This window comes from Micropterus salmoides, unplaced genomic scaffold (assembly GCF_014851395.1).
Source record: "Micropterus salmoides isolate LMB-PRFRI ecotype aquatic unplaced genomic scaffold, ASM1485139v1 Ms_hic_scaffold_13, whole genome shotgun sequence".
Taxonomy (NCBI): Eukaryota; Metazoa; Chordata; class Actinopteri; order Centrarchiformes; family Centrarchidae; genus Micropterus; species Micropterus salmoides.
In genome coordinates this window covers 27,058,199-27,085,826 of record NW_024040374.1, presented here as the reverse complement: position 1 = coordinate 27,085,826, position 27,628 = coordinate 27,058,199, and the positions used below count along the sequence as shown (strand labels likewise).

Genomic DNA, 27,628 nt, shown 5'->3' with positions numbered 1-27,628 from the left:
TGCCTTTATTAAAAGTACAAGAGACCAGCTTAGAGGTTTGTGTTCCCTGGATACACCACATCTATTTATTATCATTCCCCCCGCTTTGACCCTACCTTTTATTTTAGCCTGCTGATTCATCTGCTGTCCATCTCTGAAAACCACACAAGACCTCTAGGTTTACAGTGTCATACTGCTTGGGCGAGAGGGAGAGTCTGATGTTGAATTGGAAGTATGTGCTAAGATGTGGCACGATATGTGTGTGCGTGCTTAAATGAGAGTTTATGTAGGCTACTGTAAAGGATTTTCAAGCTGCAATATGCTTGTCCTGTGTCTCTTTATCGCCGCTCAAGCTAAAAGAAGATTTAGGAGTGTCAATTTCTTCTCTTTTTCTGTCAATGCCATCTCTTCAATAATTACCCTCAACTAATGTCTCACTAGGCATCTGAGACCTTGGCCAAAGAGCTTGTTTCACTTCCTTAAAATCAAATATTTGGGTGATTTTTGTTGTTTCACTGACTGAACCTTTGTACTTTTGCTGAATCGGCCATGTTCAGTGTGCTTGAAGCCTCCCGTGCCTTGGTGAGAGGTGTGATGCAACAGACGTGCCGTCCACCCGCAAAACCACTTGGGAATCTGGGAGGAAATATCTGAACATGGCCAGAGAGATACATTGAGGAGTAGGGTAGGGTTGAGCTTTTCAGGTTAGTGGCTCGCTGTGTTTGTTGGGTGGGGAGGTGCAGGGTCAAATGTAGTTGCTTGATATGTATATCCTAGCAACTGAGAGTGAGTGATATCTTGTACAACTGTAGCTGGGGATTGGTCAGAGAGCTGGCACAAGCCCCTCCTATTTGTAGGGTAGCCTAAGAAAAAATACCTAAATTCAAAACATCTCTCAAACTTTCTCCACTCTGCACTGTACCCTCCGGCACTTTAATCTAGGCCTGTTTTTTTATTTATTAATTTGTATTTATAATTTTTGTTTCGTTAATTGTATTTATTCTTGTATCTCATGCATAGCCGTTGATACGTGTGCCTTTATGACAAGCTGATCATTTTGAAGATCTCAAGAGCAAAGTGAAGTTTGACATGACACCATGAATTCACCTTACACAGCTGTGCAGTATTACCCAGAGTTTCCCTTTCATCGGTAAGTACATAAATATTGTGTACTGATGATTGACAGAATGAGTTTTTCCTTAATGCTGCGATGTATCTGGAGCCATGTAATGTTAGCACGCTAAATTAATTTATTGCATGGATTTAACATGTGGTCGAAATATGGAAAAATGTGTATTCAGCTAAAATATTTTACATATAATAAGTACGGAACAGAGCAAATTCAGAATATCTGACTTATTGAACAGGCTGGGAATCTCCCACTGTTCAGTCTGATACTGTGTGGAGGTCCAAAGTGACCTGAGAACAGTTGTGTCTGCCTGGATCCTCAGCTGCTGCTCTGTCCTGATATATTTATAAGTGTGTCATACATATGGCAACAATGCATGTGTAAAGAGCCATCAGGTCCAAAGTGGCAAACAGATTACTTGACCTCACTATTGCTTGGCCCTCTTTGGACTTTTGGCCATTTCAGTGCAAATGCATGTTGTAATTTAAAAGATGTCAGATGTTATGCCGATGCTTTAATCCACAAGGACAGGTGACAGTCTGAGTCCATTTAATCAGATGCATTTCATTCACCTGCAGCACAATACTGTGCAGTATGTTTTGGGGCATAAATATAGGTCTACCAACTTCATAATGATAACATCATGAGGTTACATACCTAGTTTAGAGTAATTTAGTTTATATATTTGCACCGGTAACAATACAAAAAAGGCAACACATTAAAGGGTTAAACTAGGACTGTGCTACTGAGCTAAAAAAAAAAGGCATCTCATCCAAAAAGAAATAAATCAGTGACTACTACAAATTACATTTTATCAATCAAAAAAGGAGAAATTATGAAATACATGATGAACAAACAATAATTATATTTGCTGTGATCTATCTATCTATCTATCTATCTATCTATCTATCTATCTATCTAACGATCTAACTATTTTAGTATATATATATATATATATATATATGTCTGTATATCTGTAAATTAAAGCAAACTCATCCATGTTGCATGAACAAATAACTCCACTAGATTATCACTGCATGTCTGATCATTAATAATAATTGAGTTAATTCATGATCGGACAAGCATTCATGTCAGTCTTAACCTTTTTAAAATGACAACAAACCCACACAGTGTTCTTTTTTAAACTGACTGTTTACTATGTTGTCCTGTTATTTAGAAGTACATCTTCTATTTTGCTGCACTGCCCTAATCGCTGGTTCATCTGATTGTATCTCTGCTAACAAACTGTGTTGTGTCTCACTGGGCTCCTTGTTTATGAGATATTTTGAGGTTACTATATGTTCAATAATAGTCATTTATGTTATATATTATTTTATTGCATCTTCATACCAATTTTCTGGGGGACTTTTAACGCAATGCCACAGTGTCCTTGTAGTTGTCATGTTTGTAAGTCAGGTATTAATCATGGTCGTGCACCAAGCTTTGGTAACTTCCGCCTCTGTTGCTTACAATAATTAATTTATTGGACCTTGATAACTACACTGCTTTTGGTTTAAAACATATTACATGATGCTTTCAAATAAAACCTGCAGGGGTGATTTAATCTTTTTGAGTAAGGAAAGTTTGGTTGCTTTCTAGTATCATGGTATCTTTTTGGTCCAGTAAATCTCTCCTCCTCGCTTGTTTTCTTTGCATTCCAAAGAATTGTGCTTGTCCTTTTGCCCCAGAGGATTTGACTTCGGACTGTTTCACTTCCATAAAAGTAAGGGGATAAGAGGAGGAGAAACTTTGGGGCTTTCTATTGTTTTGCAGTCCTGTCCCTCTTCCAGCCAGGGCTGACAGATGAGGGGGAGAAGGTCTTTGAACAAGTGATTAATAAAGACACTGGAGAAGGGCCCCGATCGGCTGGGCTGTTTGTTTTGATTGCATTTTCATCGGTTGGTGTGCCCAACCTGCCAGGAAACAATGGCCATCCCTGTTTAGTGCTGACCTCTGCCCCAGTCTCGTCTGGACGCGCTGCACAGTCTTTAAGTGGATGCTGAACAGCCTTCGCCTCAGGCTAACTGAAAAACTCTCTGAGTAACCAGATACTCAAAAGCAGACAAACAATGGTCAGAACGGGGATAAACCCATCTTTCTGAAGCATCTTTCAATAAAACTGCTAAATATAATGAAAGAGTTTCCTTTATAGATATTAAAAATGTATTTAAACCAACAATGTACCATAGGGTGTCCATGAACAATAATAATATAATAATATTCCCCCCATTTTGCTGTTATTGTATTCAAATCTACTGAAGTCTCAACAATTAAAATATTATACAGTCTTTCAGGTGAAATTTGACATTTTGTACTCATTGTTAAATTGCCTTGCTTGGTTTGAAGACAATGCATTTGTAAAACCTATCCAATGAGTTTTAATAAAAACTTTTGCAATTGAAAAAGCCTGTCAGAACATGCACATACTGTATGTAACTGCAGAGAAAACACGAACATCACTAAATCTGGATTAAGCACAAATCTTTAAGAGCGTGTGACATCAGTGGGTGTAGGCTACCGTTTTATCATGATACAATTCAATTGTATTTCTAGGCTTACACAGCAATACATAATGAACCTGATGCACAACTTTTGTTGTGATTATATTCTGGATTCTGATTTGTCAACTGACAATGCAGTGAGGCAAAGTCTTTTTAACAAGTTAATGAGGTGCCAGATGAACGAGTTCTGCCAAATTGCCTAGACCTGTTTCAAAGGAAATTAATGCCTAAATCTCTGCCTTTTAACTCAGCAGAGGTCAGTACAAAGACCACACCTAAATCCTTCCTTCTTCATTAACAAAGATGATACCACACCTGCTCTACCCACAATCTACTCATAAGTTTTTCATTCATCCACTTTGTTTTCTTGTGCTGTCAAGTATGTAAATATGCGATAAGAAACCCATACTGTTTAGATTTATAATGTCTTAAATATTTAAGAAATATACTTTCCAGGTTTGGAAGGCCTATATTTTTATTAAATAGTAAGTAGCCTAATTAAGTAACTAATAATTTCAATAAATTCTAATAAGTTTGCAGTGTGTCACTATTATAGAACAAAAATAGATTGTCTGTGTTTGGTGAATTTGTTTAATAGTGCTAAAACATTTTAACTAACCATAATTTTTTTTAGAGTGAGAGAGAGAGTTTGTAACAAATATATCAACAGCCGCCATCTTTATCTTCTCTGTGTGCTCCCGGGAGGCCTTGAAGGCAACCACAACAAAATCTGTATACTCAAGACCGGTATTATGTTTTTACCGCTGGATTTCCTGAATTTAATATAAACTCCATTCGGCGCAGCTAATTGTGCATGAGACATGTCAAGTCAGTGCAGAAATAATAGCTAAGGTAGCTGAAGTGAGTGAAAATTACCAATAGCTTTGCTAGTTAGAATCAAATGAGGCTAACTGTAACTCTTGCTAAATAGGCTAACGTTAGAGTTCACAAGGTAACGTTAGCTTTAATAGCTCAGTGCAGTTTACCTTAGCTCAGTAACTTTTATTTATTTACAGTGAAAACGTAAAAAAATTTACTTGCAAAACGAATTGGCTTTAGTTATTAACGTTAATACCAATTTTGTGAAAGTATTTAAACCGTAACTAACGTTAGCTTGCTTCTTTTTATAAAAGAACGATCATTAAGTTAGCCAACATATCCAATCTATGTAAGCCGTATCTTGTAGTAACGTTACGATCAACATTGTAATGTTTTTGTTTCACATCTTTTTTTTGCCATAGTCTTTTTTTGAGTGTGTTCAGCCTGTCAAAATGCTGTTCAGTAATCACAAACAAGTTTATTCCCTAATGTGCTTGATCCAGCTTGTTTATAGCAAGCTTGCTGGAGTGACTTATAGATGTGGTCTATACGATTACATTATAATTTGAATAATTGGTTGGCCAAATCTCCTACATCTCCTTTTTCTTAAAAATGTTTTTGGCTTTGCAAACTTCATTTTCATCCTAAACGCAACACTCCTTGATGTGTACCTCCTGTACAATTTAAATTATTTGCTTCATTAAATATGCCTGTGTTTATAAGTCAGGTATTAATATCATTCATCACGAAGTGTTGGGGAATTCCAAAACCTAAAATAGTGCCAGCTTCAGATTATGCCCCCCCCCCCTCCAAAGCCCGTCCGGCTGTACACATACCAGAAGTTGCAGCAGTGCTATCATATAGACTGTGGGGGGAATTCCGCCTGTCTCAGACTGCAGCGTGCGCCACTTCAGCATGAACAATGGCAGGCTGAGCGCTGAAGCAGGTGTAATGTTTCAGGGGAGCAGGTCAAAGTGCCTCTGTCTGAATGGTGCATAATCACCATTATGTGTAGTACAAATATTCAGTATTATGCAGGCTGACTTCTTCACAATGGAAGAGCCCTTCATGAATGGCTGCCAGCAGGACTCCTCCTCCTCCTTTCCTCCACTGGCTGGGTGGCCAAATCTCTGCCCTGCATGTCAACATTTATGTTCAGTGTTTGCTGACATTGCAACTTTCAAAGCTAGCAATAAAATTTTTGTGCCTTTAAAAATACATGCCAACAGTAATGTAAGTATTGCTAATTTGGATTAAGTTGTTGTAAAATGAAAATGATGGTGGTTGGCTCTGTCTCCTTGCAGACTCAGGGACCCTCCATCTCGTTTGTCCTGGAGAGAGAGCTCATTCCTCACCACCATGTCCCAGAATCAGTCAGCACAGACGACTGACTCCTTCAGCCAAGATGTATTCAACCAGCTGTTTGATATGCTGGACCAGTAAGTGAATGCTACAAAAAAAAACATTGTGCTGTAAATTACAAAAAAAACCCATACACAATCTTAGTTTAAAATGTGCATATAACAGATATTTTTCAGTATTACACGTCTCTTGTGTTTCAGATCTGCCATTCATTCAGTCCAGCCCATTGAGCTTAACTTCACAGACAGTCCAATTGATGGGTCTGCAGGAAACACCATTCAGATCAGTATGGACTGCATAACCATGCATGAGCCAGATGAGACGCTGACTGTAAGTACATAGGTTTGCTGTTCCTGCTGCCCCTGACCCTCCACAACTAGAGATAAAAAAGTAAAATTAACTATATTCAAAGTATCACAATGAACCAATTCAGTTCAGCATGCAGTGTGCTACACAACCAGCAATGATTACTGTTAACATTCATAACTTCAGTGTAGACTGAGTAATGTTTGTTTTGTTAATGGAATAGTAAGGTTCAAGCTACTGCCTTGTTTCTAGCTCATTTAGTGCTGAGCCAGTACCTTTCACAGAAACAGTATAGATTATATATATATATATATATAGACACTTTTATGCGTTGTGCGACCAAGCAGTATCATTTCTTAACCGGTTGATTTTAAAACACACAAATGACGCCACAAAGCCATACACAATGCTCCCATTTCTCTCTGACTGAACAACAATTAACAACATGATTTTTAAATGTGTTATTTTGTGCACTTATTTGTGGCTGATTAATACATGTACCTTCTGAGATTACTTTCATAATGAGTAAATGGGACTTACAGTGGTAAATTCCATATCTTCAATTTTCATATTAACAATGGAATTTCCCCAGGACAGTTGTGTAAATGTAGTGCAGAGCAGTTCAACAGCCAGTGAATGCGGCTGGTTTATCTGTTGTAGTTGTGAGATGTTGTCTGTATGGTGATGATATTATCTCATTTAGTCTGAGTTGTGCTTGACCTGGGTGGGCCCTCTGAGACAGGTAACTCTCATATTCTGTCAGTGGTAGAATGTTCATTTAGACGGGTCACAATGCAGATGGTGTGATGTAGGTAGTGGAATTTGAGTTTTCTGTGGGTTTCTTTGTGTGTGAACAACTTTAATTGAAGCACGAAGCAAGATTGTGAGTTTGCTTCTCGTGATAACACAGAGCAGACATTCATGTTATAGTGCAGTCAATTAAAGCACTGTGAAAAATAAGTCCTGCTATTAGATGTATGTAAGTTCACCCTATGAACTCCCTTGTGTTTGACCTGTAGTGAGGGACATACCTTTGTGGGTTCTGCCACTGAGAGATGGTGTGCTCGTTCCCCTCCCTGTGTAGGAATGCTGTTGTCCAGCCAGGGTGAAAAAAAATAGCAAATAAAAATTTTGTTCAAGGAGCTGAGTAATGTTACCCTGCGCATCCCCCAAGGGGGCCTGTGCTCTCTTGAACTGGTGATTAATGGCCCCACCCCCACCACCCACTTTCTTCTACAGCAAAGAGGGGCGTGGTGCAGTGATTGGCACGCCAGCAACTCGGGCAGCATCCGTGTGGGGCTAAGACCTTCGTTGCCATGGCAGTTTGCCAATCACCAAGCCCTGGTCGTTATTACCAAGTCAAGTGTCTGTTTTGATGAAAAGAGACCCCCTCCCCCTCCGCCCATGTGGAGGTGTGCCTCTTTCATGAGTCATTAGAATGCAGCTCACTGTTTAGTGCCCTTGGGGACTTATTTGTATTGTGTGGGGTTTATGTTTAATCTGAAATTCCTTTTTCATTCGGATTTTTTTCTGTAGCTGCAGGGTAACAATTTCATGTAGCACCTGCCTCTCTTGCAGAGGTCCCAACTCTCATTTATCAGTACGTGTCTGTGTAAAGGTGGGGGGTGGCAACGAGGGGGGAGGAGAAGAGCAAGCACAGGGTAGAATAACATGAAGGAATGTAGCAGAAATAGTGGCAGGAGAAACGCTATATCCTACCCCAAACAGCTGATTTTACACCCAGATAAAGCTCTGATCAGCTGTGCGTAGAGGACGCAGTGTTGAGCAGAGGGACAGAGGTCCTTTTCAGATACAGGGTAGAGTTTAAACAACTTTAACACAGAGCAGCTCAATCGACACGCAGCTTCTCTGAGATCTAATTACATGTTTGTGTTTGGATTCATACTTTTTTTCACCACACCTCAAGAGTCTTGATGTGCTTCTAGTTCAGTGTCTAAGCAGCTGATCAGTTTTCTTAACTTTAACAGAGGTTAAATGTAATCTGCTGTCATCTAAAAAGAATCTGCCGAATGTGGTGCAATCATCGTCATCATCATGTCAGCATTGGATATTTATGAGTCAGTACATCTACCTTGCCTGACATTTTACATAGCTGTACCTCCCACACTGCAACACTAGTTTTACTATTTTCAATTTTGAAATTGCGTAAAAAGAAGCACAACTTAAAGTTTAACTTGAGTTATTATTAGTGACTCTTAACTGTATTCTATCAAAAGTCAGCCTGTGCATTAAATACCCAACCATAGCAAGTTGATCTTTTAGTTTTTCATGCTCCACCAGTTTGCCTCCAGCACGTTAAGAAGTGTTTTTTAAGGCGTAGTACCAAGGAATGAGTGCCTGCTACGGTCCACTTGAATAACTGTTAAGTCGGGGAGTTAGTATGTGACTATGGATGTGGGGATGCTACTGCATGAGCCTCTATTAACCGTATCGCTTGTGTTTTTTCTTATATCTTTCTTACAGCATAGACCAGCCCTAACTCTTAACTTTTATACAGCAGTATTATATCATGCCAGGTTTAACTGAAAGACTTGTTGGTCACACCCTTTGAGAGAAGAGTGCATGAATAAATCCTTCACAAGTAATCCCATAAACGTGTTTTAGAAAACACCAGTTGTCCATCAACATGCTTGAGTTCAGTTGGAAAAAAAACAAAAGAAGTCTCAGCTAGGCTATGACCTGGTATTTATTTTTTCAAAAAGGCAGTTGTTGACTTGAATATGTTTTTGTTTTTTTGTTTTGAAGTGAGCAGAGGACATAATTTAAACAGCACCATTAGAGAAAAGTGGCTTTCTTTGATATCAGAAATAACATTCAAATGAAAAAGCTACTCTCCATGATGGGATGGAGTTTTTTTTTTGTTTCTGGGCAATTTTGACCAAAGTCTTTCAGAAACTAAGGAACTAAACTTGGGAACTAAATTAGAAACTAAAAGCCCCTTTTGTGCTTTACTGATTTTCACTGCAGAGGAAGCTCTGTGGCAATTAGGCAAATTAGACGAATAACAGATTAAAAAAACGAAAGCTTTGTTTGAGATGGAATTTCTGCATGCAGAGAGACAACAACACAGAGGTCTTTGAAATGTACTACTGCATGACGTTTTAAAGGATGTTGCAAAGCTGACATGCAGAGACATTGAAAACACCAGAAACCTGGCAATCTACTTTTTTTTTTTCTGAAGGGAGCAAATATAGAAGAACAAAAACCAAATAGAGGTGCATTTCATTCCTTTAGTTTTCAGCTCTTTATTTTATTCTTGTATTTTAGATCGCTCTGGAAAACATCATTTAAACATGAACATTAAACAAACTTCCAACCCCGTTGTGCTAATGTTGTGGCTACAACCACTGCTTTCCTTTAGTCTGAAGAATATTTTGTTGTGTGCATCCTTTTGGCCTGTGTTTGACAAGTCAGCCATGTTCAGTACTTCAATCTCCACCCTGATAGTTCTTTGCCTATTGAAAATAATAGTAATAATAATAAATAATAATACATTTATTTGTAAAGTACTTTTTAAGGTGGCAGCACAGAAAGTACTGCTGTTGGACCATCTGCAGGCCCAGAAACCAAAACTAGAACTAGGTTCCTGTCAAATGCTAAATAAGTTCCCTTAGATCCTAAAAAGTATCAGTGGTCAAGTATGGTCATTATTGGCCATTATTGTGAAATGAAAATGAAACACTGATTTATTATCAAGTTGTAATGATCTATTATGTCAGAGTATATCAGTGTATTTTCCTGATCCTCAGTGGCTTCGCTGATTCTTAAAATACAATAATATTGTGGAACAGAAATCTGCCCTCGGCAACAGAGAAGTAAAAACATAATGCCAAGTTAAAGGTCTAACACTCAGAGTGTACAGACACTTGTCCTAATACTCCTGTTTATTTAACAAATACAGTTCACTGTGTTGATCGGTTACCAAAAGGGCTCCCTGATATTGAATAATTTCATTAAGTAGAGCTTGAACTTAGAGCAACACACACTACATTCCAAATGCTTGTAAAATGATGGCTGATAAATCACTCCTTCATTTACACGTGCAGCTGTTTTTTTTATTTCTCTTTAAATTTGTTTAGCCTCTGAATTCTTTGCACAGTATGTAAATTTGTTTTAACAAAAGCAGCTTAAGTTTATTTCTTTAAAACAGGAGCATTTCAGGATTTGGTGGCAGTTGATTGTGGGGGCTTTAACAATTGCCACCCAAGTGATGCTCTCTGTCTTTCCATTGACTGCTTGCGTCAGTGTGGATGGGAGCTCACACTGTTTTCAGGGCAGGTGCCTGTGCCTTCGCAGCCACTGCAGCCTGACACCTGATACTAAACTAATCTAGCTGACTTAAGGAACAGGCTCTTTAAAGGTGAAAACTTTAGTAAAGCCTCTTTTGTCTGAGCCCCTGGATCTGCAGATCTTTACCTGCTGCCTGGTCTGACTCTCTTCTTAGTTTCTCACCACTGTGGCAGTTTAACGAGATATGACTGAAGTCTGTGAGTATACAGTTTAAGATGGGCAGGTAATATGTTACCAGTAAACTGATTTTTTGGTTCTTAAATTATAATCCACAGTCTAAAGCCGGAGACAGATAACTTGTGCCACAAACAAGCATGGTGTTAGGATTGGTTTCATTATTGGTTCATTATTGTCTTCTCTGTTTAATTATACAATAAGCATGTGATTTAAAAATAGATATAAGATATGTGTTGAGCCCCAGCTGCATTATATAGCCAATATACTAAGTCTGTCCTGACCTGTTTAAATACAGCTACAGTTGTATATTTTACTACAGCTCACCCAAACATTAGGTGCTCTAACTTCTTTTCTTTTCAAATGCCAATGTTGTTTTAACATAATTAGAAGTTTGTTTAGCTAAACTAATTGTCACGCTCAAAAGGTTTGGCTAGGTCTTCACTGACACTTGGGTCCCCTTGGGAGGCCATTGAATTGGGTTCTTTAAAGTGTTGATTTGCATTTGTGGCACGCTGACCTGTGGGCTTACGGCCCCAGGGCCTGAACAGGGTGTGGCTGGTGATTGGAGACACTGACTTCAGGTCATAGTTATGTTTAAGTTTTCTGACAGCTTTCAAATCATTATGACCACAGGGCAAAGACTTTTGGCCCCCTAGTAATAGAAGTGATTTGCACCCTACTGACCGGCCTCCTCCCTTGTCATCTGCAGCTTGCAGCTGGCACTCATGTTTACATCTGTAGAATTACTCCACTCTGTATTTCTCTCACAGTAGTTTAGATTAAAAATTCTGATGTACTTTCAAATGATGAACGTACAAACCTACAGATGCTATTTTTTGCTTGTTTAGCAAATAGCTCCATGAGGCCTTTCAGGCTAAATAGCGCCAACCGTTTGAAGTTTTGGTTCAAATGTGTCTGCTGTAAAGTACAACAGTATTTTTCCAAATAATTCACAATAGTTGTAAATTAGGGATTTTCTACACACAATCCACAAATGTGAAAAATAAAGGCATGAAGCCAACTTGTTCTTAAATTTAGTTTTAATGGAGCTGTCACATTTCTAGTGAGCTGGTCAGCGCTGGCCCCATGACAGTGTCTGAGACGCAATGCATGTTTCCAAAACAGCTCTACATCAGTCATCTGTGATAGATACAAGTGATCCTCAGGAGTCACGTTGTTTTTCTGGGGGCCCTGCATTGTAATAGCTTAAGGGATGCAGATGGACACAATTCTTATGCTAACTAGCTACTGCAGGAATACTCTCCCAACCCCAGACTCCACTTCTCTCTCTGGGGCATGCTGGCCTAATGGATCTTTTGCTGTACGAGTTTATTTGTTAATCTTTCTTATTATCATTCTCATTGAGAGAATTTGTCCATCTGCATTACTGTATGTCATGCAGGGATGTGTGAACTGTCTTTTGAATGGCTTGCTTTAAATAGAAATGATCCAAGGGCAGTGTCAGGAAATAATTTAATCCTTCTCTGTATTTTCAGTTTCTTTATCTGGGTAGTCATATTTTGTTTTGTTAGGAAAATGCTAAACAAGTTCAGTGCAATCGTATGATAAAAGCATTAAGAACTTTTGTTGAAGTTGATATTAAGCACTGAACTATTCGCAACTGAACTAATACCTTTGAGGAGCCCTGCAGAGCCTCAAAGGAAGGGTGGGGAGACGGCGCTTCTTCTGGAGATGGGTGTGGACTCAGGTATTGGACAGGTAGCTTCTTAGACCCTCCCCTCTCTCCCTGGTATATATGACCTTCCCATAGATTCCTATAGAAGCTTCTGCTTGTCCACTTTGCATCTGTGATCAACATCACTCCTTTAGAGTGAGGAAAAGAGATTTGTGGAATCCTGGAGCCAGTGGAGCAAACAGCAGCAGCTCTGCTCAATCTCAGCGCCAACATGTTGTACCTGGAGACGGGGTCCACCACATCTTACAGCGAGGTAAGACCAACGGAGGAACTGGTAATGGGTTGTTCATCCATCGCACCCAATCTTTTAGTTAGTTTCCCAGAGCTCCATGGGACTAATGAAATATCACATATGAGTAAAAGGCCTTGTACTTCGGGACTTCAGTGTTTCAGTCAGTGAAATGATCCAAAACTTTGGACTTGTTATGTTGTTGTGTATTATTATTTACTGGATAATTTTTGGTGTAACCCAGGCATTCAAGTAAAAGAAAATATAAATGGCCTGTTCTAATCAGGTTTTACATTGAGTTAACGCGTGGCAGATGTTTTTGCTTTTGACAGTATGTGTGTGTTTGCGTGCACATCTGTGTGCGTATGTCAGTCCAGAGAGCAGGGGAATGTAAACACCTGGAGAACGACTGTATGTCCTCTTGTGAAATGGCTGCTGTCTGGCTGGGTTTGGATTTAGTGAGTTGACGAAGATGATGTTGTTGTATGAGTGTTAAAATCAAAAGGTTTTGATTTATCCGTTCCTTCCGTGGCAAATCTCGGGAAAATATAAAGAATGAAAAAGAAAATAGAAAAGCACCATAATGTAGGTTATTTTAATGATTAGAAACTATAATGATATTTATTTGTGTTTTATTCGTAAAGAATTTAGAGAAGGATGTTCATGGGACCAGGAGTTTTCGTTTGTTCTCCTAGATCTCTGACATTTACATTAACTGTTCTTCTGTTGTTTCGCAGACAAAGCAAACCATAAATGGCCAAAAAAATGGTTTCAATGCATCACTCTGCATTACATTTCTTATTCGGGAAATAAAATTCAGAGGTTCTATTTCCGTTTTTCACTTTCAAAGTGCAAGTGTCATGAGTAATGGATCTGTTTGCAGAGTGTGATGACAAACACTTAAAGGATGTTTTAAAGTGAATTAAATATCAAATCACGCTTTTATTAAAGTTAGTTTCAGCTTCTTTTTTAATCAGGCAACAAGGCATTATTCTGATGGAAGTTGCTTGGTATCACATCATTTCACTTTAACCATAATGGTACAGTAGCAAGCAGAAACGTTGGCTTACAGTATTTGAGACGAGAATTATTTGTTAAAAAGACAAAAACTAAACTTTGTTAGTAAGTCTAATTTATAGGAAACACATTATTTATTTTCTGAATTGTCAGTATCTGATCTTTGCCTAGGCTTCCACTTCTCTTTGTCGTTGGTTGCTTCAGTGAACTATTGTGTCATGCGTCTTGTGTTTTTACCAACAAAATCCTGCATCCAAACTTAATGCCGAGCAAGTGAGCGGTGATAGATTCTCAGATTGCAGGTTGCAGATAGCAGGTGTGTCAGGTCACTGTCTTTTAAGTTGTTGAGCAGGGGGTCTTTTAAGTGGTGTCCGGCTCAATCCCTCTTGTGTGTGAGGTATCGGGTTCCCCAGTCCCCAGTCTCCTGGGAGCCGCCGTAGCCATTAGAATGCGGCTGGCCAGACTCTGCTGTTTAGTCCAGGATCGTAATTGCTTTAATGGTGTGTTGATGTAGATACAATCACCTGCTCTGCCCACCCCAGGAGGTATAAGGTGTAGATAGACCCCCACCCAGCCCCACCTCAACCCCCAGCCCTGTTGAGCCTTTAATGCCTCCCTCCCCTGTGGTCACTCATCACAGTCCCATAGATGCTCTTATATATGCTTGCCCAAGGTACATGGAACAGGTCACCAGAGAGCCTGGAATGGGAGCTATTCCCCCCTCAGGCCAGGTCTGCACCGGTTCCTGTCACCTGTTTGTCGTCCAAGCTCTTTACCAGTGCTTACACTTTGTGACCACCTAACATGAGCAGCAACTGGAGAATTCATGTATGTTTACTTAAAGATCATGGAGATTAATGTGTTGCAGTCTTCAAACATAAAGCTATTTTACAGTTTATGCATTTGTATGGCGTTCATGGTGTTGATGGAGGGACTGCTGCAGAGGGGGCAGGATTTTACTAGGAGATGTGCTCCTTGTAAATCACAATCTTTTGTACCTTGTTGCTAATGATGCTCAAAGTAACATATAAATCAGAAACCGGTCAGCACCTCTAAGCTAACCTCGCAGACACTTATGTTTTGACAGCTGCAGAGAGCACCATTATACTAATAATAAAATATCAATATTATAATTTGTTAACCCTATTAATAATTATTAGACCATTGGCCAAGTACAACACAAGAAATATTTTGAATGTCAGTATGTCATACCAAATGCCACTGTGTTGACATTAGCTATAACTTTTAAATTAGTGCTGCCATGTGTATTTGAAGCGTCTTTGATATGTGTTCTGGATAATTCAGATTCCTACATTGTAATCAACAGGCCATAACTCTGAAGGTCAACAGTCTCCTTTTTCCCATGAAATGCTCACCCCAGCATTTATCTCAGACAAAGAAATTAGCTTGAAGGCCTCAAACAGACAGCAAAACCTTTCAGAAACTTTATTAAAGGCTGTTGAGGATGTCAAGGCTGCTGATTTACCCTGACGTCCCAAAGGTCTAAACACAGCGTCGGCTATAAACAGAAGGAATTTTTAAGAGCAGCTAAAGTGGTTATTAAATGGTAGCTGTATTATAGTGGAATAAGATCTGATGAAAGGAAACGAACAGAAGGCCTGAAACCTGGGGGGAAAAAAGGGTGTGCACGCCTTTTTTAAAGGCTGATATCCCACTTCCAGTCAATTTAACATTAAAACATGATGAGTATAGGTGAGACTCCACTGCTGGGCTTCACTATCTGGTCAATTATGGCTTTATCCTCATCTTTGAACCTTATATTCATTTAGATCATGAGAAGCATAATCCAGGGCCCTGTATTTAATGTTAAGTATTCTGTGTCAGGCATTGTGCTTTATCTCCCTGCTTTTATCTGTGTTTGGTCTCTGGCCAGCAACAACCTTTTCTTTAGAATAATAATTTGACATTGATAATTGGTGCCTGTCATTTCCACCTTTGCAGCTGCCAGCATCAGGTACTGGGGGAGGTTGTGTCATCTCTGAACGGCTCAGCACCTCCGTTCCACTGCAGTGAATTGCGCCACAGTTCAATAGAATCACTATCATGATCGCTGACTTCTCACCTACGGGAAAACACTGTCAAAAACAGGAAATTGTGTCACCCTGTCAGCTCTCATGCAAAACAGGGAATATTTTCCTTCTATTCATCCACAATGCCAAAATAAAAATCTTAATTTTTTAGTAGCTGATTAGCTTGTGCCATTTTTAGTCACATCAATATGAACCATACCCCATTTTTCTCCTCTGAGATCAAATGCACAGGGCCACTCTTCAGCCCATTGAGTTTAAACCTTTATAACACGTGTGTAATTAGCCCATTGTAATGGAGCGTGTGTTTGGGGAGGCCTCTCCCTGCTAAAGTCTGGAGGGTCTTCACCAGAGTGGAGTTTTCTTTCTCTCTGAAGGTGTGTGTGTGTGTGTGTGTGTGTGTGTGTTCCATTCACAAAACACTTGTCTCCTAACACCTGCATGCCCAGCATAATTGTTCTCCAGACAGGCTCTTATAAGCCCCTGGTGTCACATGTTTGCAGGAGGTTAAGCAGCCTTGCGCCGCACACACAGTGACCCTCATCCGAACAGCTATCTCCCCTGTGGCGCTCTTGCACAAGTATGCTGAGGTTGACTCAGATGACCTCTCAGGTGTGTCTGTCTGACTGTGTATGTGTGGATCTGTATGTAATAAAGCAGCAACATTGCTTCATAAGTCACTACCTTGATTAATAGCTAAATAGCCTACCTAGTCTGTGTTTTGTTGGTCATCTGGCACACCACTAACACCTGGCAGTGCAATGGGTGTGTGCTGGACAGCTGTGGTCAGCCGTGCTTGAAATAAACAAGAGGCCCTGGAGAGATTAATGGCTGTCTAAAGAGTGAGAGCCATGGCACCTCGTCCAGGAATGTGCCACTTATAAATAGAAAGGAATGGGGTGAATGGCAAGCAGAGCATGCAGGAAGGGGCTGGCCACGACCCAGGTGTATTCTCCATCCTGTTAAAAGGCAGATATTTTAATTCCATTCCTTATGTCTGAATAGTTGTGGCTGTGGAAAAGGGAATCAGAAGGTGAAGTAGTACAGTTTGTAGCAGAACACTGGCCCAAAAGCAAGACTATTGTTATTAATTATTTAAATTATAAAATCAGATTTTGTATTTCTACCATATAGACATTTCTGAGGCCAATGATCTCAGGAGTGTTAACATGTTGGTTCAGGAAGGAGCTAGACCATAAACACAACACAAGGAAACATGGTTTATGTTATACCATGGACCCTTTTTTTTTGGAAACAAGATCTCCTGTCTCTTGATCTCCACTTCCTTGTAGCATGCTTTCTTCAAGTGTTCTTCACCACCATGTGTTCTTATGGTACATTCAACTTAAACACACTTTAAGGGCTCACGGCAATGATTTTGAACTGAAAACATTGAACATGCATTATTTACATGCATATGCATAATTTACCAACTGTGTCTGTGAGTAATTGAAAACTATTACACCGGTTGCTGAAAGCTAATTCTTGAACAATTTTGTCACGTTCTCAATGTTTATGTAGATCAGTCTAACATGTGACAGACTAACTCTTAATTCTTCTTTGTGTCAGATTGAAGCGCCTTGAAATTCTCCTGTAATGACCAAAGACATTCCTTTGCCCCCCCCACCCCCTCCATTTTGTCTCCAGTCGCAGTATACAAACCTGGGGCTCCTGAACAGCATGGATCAGAACATTCAGAACGGGGGCTCAACCTCTACCAGCCCCTACAACAACGACCATGCACAGAACAACGTGACAGCACCGTCACCCTACGCCCAGCCCAGCTCCACCTTTGACGCCCTTTCTCCCTCACCGGCCATCCCATCCAACACAGATTATGCTGGGCCCCACACCTTTGATGTGTCTTTCCAGCAGTCTAGTACAGCAAAGTCTGCCACCTGGACGGTAAGACTCTTAGTTTGTGCACTCTGCTTATAGTAATTGTAGCTCATCGTCAAGCAGCATTTGGCAATAAAAACTTACATAGAGGGTATGCACATGAAGTCACAGAACGCCGTTACGCTCACTGAGTGGAAGAAAGGCGAGCAGCAGTGTTAGAATAAATAAGCAAAAACACAAACAACACATCTAAAATGGGAAAGAGCTGGACCACTGGTTCTTTGGTAAACAGTAAGGGTCAATGTTGAGTCCGACTGCCTTTAATTTGAGCAAATAATCACTTGTTTTACTCCCAGTTTGCTAAACGCAGCCATGGTAACAGATGTTTTGCCACTCAGTCCAGCATGTTCCGGAAGGGAAAGTGACATCAACGCATACCCTCTATTGCCATTATGTATAGAGAGCCAAAGTCCCGTCTCTCTCCTAGCTAGCCTTTGTAGCACTAGCATCTTTGGGGGGTGATTGATAGAGTGCATTTTTCACTGGTTCCTGAAAAGCTGAAATATGTTCCCAGGGTTTTCTTCACATACTCTGACGTGCGTGGAGATCTACTTACTGTATTGGATAGTTAAGAGTGAACACTTTTTAAAGGTATAGACCATCGCATACATTTATTTGTATTCACTTACTGAGAGTTAGATGACAAGATAAGCGTAAAATGTCCAACCAAGATTTACATATTAAAAAAAAACTAGGGTAATTTCAGACAGACAAGGTAAGTTGTCAATCACAATATGCTCTGAGTGGACCTTCAAAGGTATGTATGTCTGCTGGTGTAATGAGCAGAACTGTTTTCTTTATTCTATGACATCTGGGTGATGAACCAAAATATTCTTTGGCATACAGACTGGATGTTTGAAATTAGGGCTGGACGATATTGAAAAAAATGTTACCACGATAAAAAGTTTCATATCTTTCGATATTGATATTTGTCACAAGTATCAAATCGTTATTGTGGTTTAAACTCTTTATGGTCAACACTTGAGGCCAAACAATGGATCACTTCACAAATCTGAGGTAGAACATACAAAACATTTATGATAAAAACTTTGTCAACAAATATGCATGGGTAAAATTAAATAAAAGCTTTTTTCACTCCTTGTTCCTCAACAAAATCTTATTAAAAAATTAAGTCCTAATTCATGTATGATTCAAGTGAATAATATCAAACATTTATTGAATATTTATTATATTGTTATTGAAAAAAATTATATTGCGATAATTATTGTTATTGTTTTATTGTCCAGCCCTCTTTGAAATATATTAGTTTTTCATGTAGTTTGCTAGAGTTTTATATGCAGCCGTATGCTTTTCATAAAACATATGGACCCACAGCGACACTTTTATGCACTAGCTGTCATCATAACATGTCAGAGTAGAGGTCATGGAGCTACTTCTAACCGTTCTTACGCCTTTTCTGACAATCTCTGCTCCAGGCTGATTTAGGTGCACATTATTTGTAAGTCCTGCGTTTCACAGCTACATCTGGCAGGAAAGATTTACAGCTTCAAATCATGACTAATCCCAAGGCATTTCGTTAAGGCTCACACATTATGTATATATTATTATATTCACATGATGAAAAAACAAATGCTGAAGAGCATGGTCTCACCACATAGTCTGTCACTATAAGAGACATTCACCTCCAACAAAGTTTTAGCCTTCAAACGTCAAATCATCATATAAATAAATAATGTGCATGGACATTAACAGAGGTAAACAGTCTCAGCAGTTGGTCCGGGTGTGGTGATGCCCTTTGCAGCTAGATGTCACCATGTGATGCTCGATAAACCTACACAACCAGCTCCTCCTGGTCTGTCATTATACATGACAGGGCTGAGGGACAGCTGTTGCATCAGAGCCCCACCTGCTCGCTTGTTTACGTGTCTAATGTGCACTGTTGTGCATGGATGCTGTAACAGCCCCGCAGGTTCAGTGCATTGATGCACCCTAGCGGACACCATAGGTGACAGAGATGTCACCGTCAGACGAATGTTTGTCCTTGTATGTGGACTTTTTTTAATTTTTAGATACATTTAGATTTGGAGGGTCCTGATTATCAAGATTTCACACTTAAGTGGCTGTCTATGTGTGACATGTTGCTGATTTACATAATACATTACAATGCAGTATTTGTAAATGCAACGTTGAATGAGACATGGAAATGGTCATTAACAGGTCTCGTTAGTTAATTAATAACAAATGGGTCCAAAATGACTGTTGAAAAACCTGCTGCGCCTTCCAAGTAAAGGGGCTGAACTCAGGGCGTGCTGGGCGATCTCACCTTATTCTTTGGCCCGCCAAGTGTGGGACTGTGACATTTACCCAATTCCCACACTGCATCACTCATCCCTCTCATTTTCACAGTCCAAAAACAAAAGTGTTTGTCTGGTGTGCAACTGTGAGTAGGATAAGAGTGTGGTTTATGAAAGGCACGCCCCATAGCCTGAGCCACACTGGTTTAGGACACATCCCCGTCATAGACACATGTAGTGCAACAGACTATGTGTCCCACAGTCATAACACATGATGCAAGACTGGTTTGATTGGTCTGACTTAACATGGAAGAGTAGTGAATTGTTGCTTATTATTATCGCTGTACTGAGCAAAGTGTCTTTCCCCCGATGGCTAAACTTTATATTGACTCATTCAAGTAATAATTACCCAAAAATAAACAAGGCTAACAAGAGGAAGAGATTTTATATACTTACATTTTTTCTATGTAAAGTCTGGTAATACTGGTGTGATCAAATGGATGTCAGTTTTATTGTCCCAGTGGCAACTTGGAAGACAACAATGAGAGCTAAAAATACTACAGTAAAATAAATCTGTGAACTATGATGAATAAAGTGGCACTTTTCTGAAAAGGTATTATAAGGGTATTCCACTGAGTTAGTGGATGAGCAGAAAGGCTGTTAGTGATTTCACCTTTCTGACCTTTTGTTTTGTAGTTTATATCTTTCCATTATGTTCACAGAAGTTCATCTAAACTGTAAAAAAAGATCAATTACCAGGTTAAACGTCAGTGCATCATTCACTAAAGACATCTTTTGTAGCTGCAAAATGCAGTCACTTAATCCCACCTAAGAGTACATGTCACACTTATGCCTCACTGAACATTACTTTGTTGTGCTGTGGCTGATTTTCCACAATGGCTCATAGAGAGGGTCATTTCCCCCCCGTGGAATTATGATTATAGTGTTGGTTCCCATCGTGAAGGAGCCTCCCTCACCTGATCTCAGGAGAGCTTTCGCAAAGCTGCTATAATCTCAACCCAATAGCTCAACTGGTGGACTGATGGACTGATGGCAGAGAGCCACTGAAGATGTCACCACCACAGCTTTTCTCTGTGCATAGATCTGCTAATGCACCCTTTTGAAGGCCTGCGAGATCTTCCACAGGACTTAGTGGACTGTGTAATGTGCTTTTTGATGACTGTTCTTATGGAGACACACCTAATCCCCAACCCACACCTTAACCTCTTCCTGTCTAGGATGACTGTGACAGACACACACACACACACAGAGGAGCAACGCGTCAACATTTCCCAGAACTGCTCCCACATAGTTTCCTTGTTGGCACTCCTGCAGTCTCCATGGTGCTTCCTCTTTTATCTCTTAGATAGAAAAAACACACTTGGCCAGGTCAAATGAATACATGGGTTGGAGATGTTTTATCTTCTTTGCTTTCCTAAATTAATGGAGTGTTGCAAATGGGGCGGCCATTGTTGGCTACTTATGCAGCTATTGTGGGGCTGAAGATTGGTTGTGTTTGCCATGTGTATTAACTGCCACCACATATAGTTGTCAAAGGAGAGGAATGTCATGGTTTGGGCTATCACTGGGACGCTGCAGAGCTAGGGGGATTACAGTAATGGATTGAGGGCCTGTAGATAATACTTGTGTAAATACCGTGTGCCTCTTCCCTGAACCCTGTGCTCTTGGAGTGGGCTCTGTCTTTTTTGAGAGAATTTAGCTTGATGGTTGCATCTCACATTGCGCCGGAGGAGGAGGAGGAGGAGGAGAGCCCTTGAATGCTCAAAGAGAAGAGTGTTCTAGCGAAAGGCAGCAAGACACAGCTTGCCCCTGGAACATCTGCGGGCCCGTCCCACGCCTCACGAGATGGGGCTGAGACTTGTTTGTGTCAAGAAGCTTGTCACGACTCGCCCATCACAGGGAGACAAGCCCTAAATGCTACAGATGGGAAAAGGTAGAGGGGAAATTTTTAAAAAGGGAAGAGTTGAAAAGGTTTTTATGATATGGGCCATGGGATTTCTTCGTAATCGGTTTGGAAAAGCACATTCTCTTACAGTTTAGATTACAAGATTGTTTGGTTTTTTACCTCTAACAAACAACCCTGCAGCAGCAATGTACCTCAACAGAAAACTTGCTGTAGTTACATAAATACAAAAAATACATTAGTCTGTCATCAGAAACTAACCAAACACAGAAACCATTGTTGTGTTTTTACAACAACACACCCATTAACATAATACTTCCTTGAAGGATAAGTACATCAATTGTGATTAAAAAATGTTTTCCTTTTTTGTGAATAGAAGACACTATAATTCTACTTAACTGACTTTAGCTACTCAGCATGTGAAAAGAACGGGGAAAAAAATCAGGATTTTCTTGTTCATATCTCCCCACCTGTTGGTTTTTATTTTCGGTTTCAACTGCAGTGAACTCCCTAGTAGTTACAATCATGTAGACTGCTGGTGAAGACAGAGGTTCGATTGGCTAATCCCAACAGTGACAGATACGTATTGGACTCTTTCAGCAGTGGCTACATAAACATGATGCCACATGTCAGTGTACAGGTTTGCCTCGGGGACAGGTATCATCACATTGTGTGTGTGTATGTGTTGAAGTATAGAGAAAGGTAATGATTTTAATAATTATATACCATTTTACCACATATGACTTCTCTTCCAAGTGCGTGTTTCTTTCTGTTTCAGAGTAGAAAAAAATACTCCTTTGCATTATTGAATTAAACAGGTTTTGGGAGAAGCTTTAGGCATGACATGACTTGTCAGGTATGAAGAAGACAAGACCAGAGGCGCCAAACAGTGCTTGTTTAAGGCCTGATGTTTGTCAGGACTTGACTTCTGCATGCGCCCGCAGCGCCTGTCAGGGAGAAAAGAACACTACAGCTGTGGGCCTGCCTCAACCTGTGCTGCACGGGATGTGTGTGTGTGTGTGTGTGTGTGTGTTAGAAACTAAATTCACACATGCTGCACATACACTGGAACAAATTGTATGTAGCAAGCATTTAGATTAATATAAGAGCATATTTTCATTATTACTCCAGCTAACAAGCTGCAAACAGGGCAGTGAGTGTCTTTTTTTTGTCTGGTAGAGTTTTACAGCAGCAGTCAGAGGTTTTGTTTGTAAATACAGCCACTTCGGGGCATTTATCATTTTTTTCAGCCTCACTGCCACATGTTGAAAGTAATGTGTCACGTGTGGTTCTTGCAAACACTCAGAGACATTTTCTTTTTGAATGATTGTGATTAAGCAGCTCTGTATTGTGTGCTGTGGGTTCCTTGGCTACACATTGTGACCAATGAAAGGCTCATAATTACATGTTAACACCTGAGCACCGCACCCTGTGTGAATCCCATCAGTCAACCGGCTGTCCTCCACCCTCAACAGTGTTAGCTTTAGCCGCGCGCTGCTTTCAGCAATCAGCAGCAGCTCCTGCTCTCACTGCTGAGCAAACACAGCACCGGCAGCAAATAGTTGTGTGCTTAAAGTTTGTAGCTTCAGGGCTGGGATGGTTCTCTGGCGTGTGTGTGTGTGTGTGTGTGTGTGTGTGTGTGTGTGTGTGTCTCTGTGTGTGTGTGTGTGTGTGTGTGGAAGTTTGAGACAGTAGGATATGATCTAAACAAACTTTGGTTTTCTGCCTCTGACGTCTTTGACTAGATCTTAGTGCTCTGAGTTGTGCTGTTTTTGCCTTGAGCTACACAAAACTAGCACCCTCTAATTATTCAAAACACTACATACTGACCCTCCACACAGCACATCTCTCTTTCTCTTCACCTCATAATCTCTCTCTCTTTCTCTTTTGCTCTTTCCCCCGTCCCTGTGCTTGGCTTCTCCACCTCATTTAGCTGATTGACAGAGGCGTACGGGGAGTATCAGGTTAGGAGCAAGGGGACAACTACAACCATTCATCTTAGGCTTTTTTTGTTTTGTAAGAAGACAACCTTCATGGAAAGCTGCTTTGATTTTAAGGAAGAGTCAGTTCAGTCATTGTGTTGACATACATGTCCCAGAGCTTGAATTGTTCTCATCAGTCACTATATCATGTTAACAGATCAGAACATGTGGCACTGATTTTATTTTTATAACCTTAACATTAAATATTAAGTCTATGTAGCAGTTGGTAATAAGGTCACTTGAGGAAAGCTGAGAATTTGGGTTAACATTAACTCGCCTTTATTAGTGGATCCCGTCTCGGGGTGACGTGCACAGCAGTGATGTGTGCCGTTGGGAAAGCGAGGTACTGTTTTGGGTTTGTCCTGATGAAAGGAAAGGTTGTGCCTGGGGAGCAGAGTAGAAAATGTCCGTGCCAAGCTTGTGTAATATTTAAAGTCAGCAGAGACGGGTACTGGGATGAGCTCCTTTTTCTTTGGAAAACCACACTTAATAAAGGTGGAATTTTATGTTGCATTGTTCTCGAACACAGCCCCAAGCGGTTTCCACAATGTTCACTTTTTTTCTTCTCTCAGAAATGAATCTGACAGGGAAATATTGCCCTCCACCCCCACCCAATGTCTCCCTCACAGAGAGGATTTAAAGCTGTGCTTACACAGCAGTGATTTGAATGGTTTGTTTACACAGTTGGGTTATGCCTATTAGTAACAATTCAGTCTTTCTGATGGCTTACTGGTTATCAATTCTAACAGTGCCAGGGATCAAGGTACATCCATTATTCATGACTCCTGGCTTACAAACTTGAAAGTGGGCCAGTTTGTGTGAGCAACCATCACATTTTGGCACCAGATGGATCTTCTGTAACTGCTGTGATGACTCCTTCAATCCTGTACTCAGAGCTCAAACTGAGTCATTTTCATCCAAACCCACGAGGAAAACTGCACCCAACCTTGCGTAGCGTTGGCTTGCCAGCCTCTTTAGAAGCCCTGTTCTGTATGATGAGTGGCCATCAGATGCTTTAGCAGAATACTCCTCCCTTGAAGATGAAAGCCAGGCCCACTTTAATTGCTGCTGGAGGGGTCCATTTTATGGCGCTCTTCGGAAGTCCCAGAGGCTCTCTGTGAGACATCTTTGAGGTTGCCCAATACACACTTCTAGCACCAAAACTTGTGTGTGTGTTTATTTAAGTAGGTCATAATCACAGTGTTGTCTTTAACCCTTTTTGCTTCAGGGGAAACCAGAAGTCCACAGTCCAGACAACAGGTGTTACAGAGTTCAATCTGGGCTTTTAAAATTTAGGCAAAAATAGTTTGAAGACTCAAAACGGTTTGCTTATGAATGTTTCTTAGCAAATATTTATCTGCACAGTTTTATAAATCTTTTTGCTCTTTTGTCTTGTTTTTTCTCACTTCCAGTACTCAACAGAACTCAAGAAGTTATACTGCCAAATTGCCAAGACATGTCCCATCCAGATCAAAGTCCTGACCACCCCACCACAGGGCGCTGTCATCAGAGCCATGCCTGTTTACAAGAAAGCCGAACATGTGACCGAAGTGGTGAAACGCTGCCCGAACCACGAGCTGAGCCGCGAGTTCAACGACGGTCAGTCCTTTTGATTTATTAAACAGCAAACTGTCTCCCATGTTTTACTTCAGTAATCATTCTTTGCTGTCGCCATTTAATGACACCACTCGTGTTGCTTCCAGGTCAGATAGCTCCACCGAGCCATCTGATCCGTGTGGAGGGTAACAACCACGCCCAGTACGTGGAGGACACCATCACTGGAAGGCAGAGCGTGTTAGTTCCTTACGAACCTCCCCAGGTGAGCTGTCCGTCATCGTGGAGCGAGGCCGGCTGAATGCCCTGTCAGCGACGCCTCACCACCTCAGCCTGACTCTGACAGAGCAGTGACAGACTTCTGAGAGCCTGGGCTCTCATGTCCAGCCACTCAGTCCTGACACGCAGCAACTGCTGTCCCCTGAAGCCCCTCAGTATCAACACTAGTTCATCGCAGTGCAGGCCTCAGAAGGAAACAGTTTTTTTTATTCTGCCATTTTAAACCCATGTGGGTTCATATTGCAAGTTATGATAGGTAATTTAAAAGCATGTCGCATGAGCTAGGTCAAGCACCTCCTTTAGAGCTTCAGCTATTCTTTAGAAAGGAAGCATCGCTTGTAGTTACAAATATGGTTTCATCCTTTTTAGCCTATAACTTTTTAATTCTATCAGGAATGAGGTGAGAAGAACATGATTAAATTAATAAGCACACACACATGAATCAGAGCGATGAATCTGTTTTACACTCACTAATGATAATTCTATTTGTCTATAATTGGTTTTGGATTTTAGGTAGGCAAAATCTTGAGTTGTCCTTGGCTGAAATCATTAGTCTTTGGATATTTTAAATATGTGTGATGAAAGAAAAACTCACCCATTAAAAAAATAAAAAACAAATTTGTAAATAACAATAACTTTCTACAGTCAGAGGTCTGCAGGGGAACCTGGTTTCTTGGCCATGTTTCTAGTAGAGCTTTGACATGTGTCCCTCATGACATTCACAGCAGTGTGGAGGAATGTGTCTCCCATCATTCAACCCAAAGGGATTTTAAAGCTGAAACTGAAATAGATAATGAAAATTCAACAATATGTGAAAATTCAACCCTCATTTCAACAATAGTGAAGTGGGTGCAGAGAATTCTTCTAGTGTTTGCAGGTTTTACATTGACCAGGTTGTGTCTGTGCATGCAAATGCAGCCTCCAGTTTCCTGTTTTAACCTCATTTCAAGAAGAAATCATTTCTTTTGTTTGTGTCTTTCTGTCACCCAGTGATGTCACTCACCGTCGGTGTCCTTCTCCTTTCTCAGGTGGGGACAGAGTTTACCACTATTTTGTACAACTTCATGTGCAACTCGAGCTGCGTGGGCGGAATGAACAGACGCCCAATTCTTATCATCGTCACTCTGGAAACCAGAGAGTAAGAGAGACAGTCGTTGTCATCCTCAGTGTTCGCCTGTCAGGCCTCCAGTTCAGCTGTGGATTGTTTCTGACCCGCTGTGTCCCTGTCTTCTCCCAGTGGTCAGGTATTAGGCCGCCGGTGCTTCGAGGCCAGGATCTGCGCCTGCCCGGGCCGAGACAGGAAGGCAGACGAGGACAGCATCCGCAAGCAGCACGTAACGGACGCCACAAAGGGCAATGACGGTATGAAGCGCCGTAAGTAGGGCCGGGGCTGGTGACGGGCTAACAAGCTTTGGTCTTACCTGACGTGCTGCCGGGGTCCAGGACCCTCAGCCGCTGCACTCGCTAACACACTTTGTGAAGGCTGCTAAACTCCGCCACCTTCTTTCACTCGCTTGTTTCCTCTCCTTCTCTGGCTTAGGCGAACTGTTCAGCACATGGCCAGTGGTAAACTCACACTTGACTGTCCTCTTTTCAGCCTTCCGCCAGGTCTCCCATGGCATACAGATGTCCACCATCAAGAAGAGAAGATCTACAGACGAGGAGGTTTTTTGTTTGCCTGTAAGTTTTACTTTCAGCGAAATTGCGTTAAAACTTTATGAGGAGTGCATCCGAGCTGCTTACTGACCATTGTATTTCTTTTTTCCTTACAGATCAAAGGCCGTGAAATTTATGAGATTTTGGTAAAAATCAAAGAGTCTCTGGAACTCATGCAGTTTCTGCCGCAGCACACTATAGAGTCGTACAGGCAGCAGCAGCAGAATCTCCTTCAGAAACAGTGAGTACCTGTTCAGATTCATAATAGAGGAATGCTCATTTGTTCTCGGGCTCATTATGAGAGACAGACCTGCGGTCCTTGCAAGGTTCACCCTCCAATTCTAGTTTTCCTTGTGCTGTTTTTTTTAGCTACACACCCTTTCCTCCTTCTTACGGATTGCTCGTTTGCTTGAACAGAGCTTTGTTTTTGTTTTTGGTTTTGAATAGACTGCAGTGATTTAACTGACTTAACACGACTGACTTGTTTCTGGAAAAGTGGATTGCA

General features: G+C 40.8%; 1 protein-coding gene across 6 annotated transcripts in view; it reads left to right on the top strand.

Moving 5' to 3' along the window:
• Nucleotides 1-1,076: 1,076 nt before the first annotated feature.
• The window catches only part of tp63 (tumor protein p63), a 32,196-nt gene continuing 5,644 nt past the window's right edge, over nucleotides 1,077-27,628 (top strand). For 2 of the 6 annotated variants that reach the window (XM_038716668.1, XM_038716674.1), the window contains exons 1-10: nucleotides 1,077-1,129; nucleotides 5,733-5,867; nucleotides 5,991-6,120; nucleotides 17,222-17,479; nucleotides 25,047-25,233; nucleotides 25,338-25,453; nucleotides 26,496-26,605; nucleotides 26,705-26,841; nucleotides 27,065-27,147; nucleotides 27,240-27,364. In XM_038716668.1, coding sequence (XP_038572596.1) covers nucleotides 1,077-1,129; nucleotides 5,733-5,867; nucleotides 5,991-6,120; nucleotides 17,222-17,479; nucleotides 25,047-25,233; nucleotides 25,338-25,453; nucleotides 26,496-26,605; nucleotides 26,705-26,841; nucleotides 27,065-27,147; nucleotides 27,240-27,364 — 1,334 coding nt within the window. Of the gene's footprint in view, nucleotides 1,130-4,417; nucleotides 4,471-5,732; nucleotides 5,868-5,990; nucleotides 6,121-12,360; nucleotides 12,534-17,221; nucleotides 17,480-25,046; nucleotides 25,234-25,337; nucleotides 25,454-26,495; nucleotides 26,606-26,704; nucleotides 26,842-27,064; nucleotides 27,148-27,239; nucleotides 27,365-27,628 lie in introns of those variants that run through there. The other 4 variants (XM_038716669.1, XM_038716671.1, XM_038716673.1 and 1 more) reach the window with 4 other exon arrangements.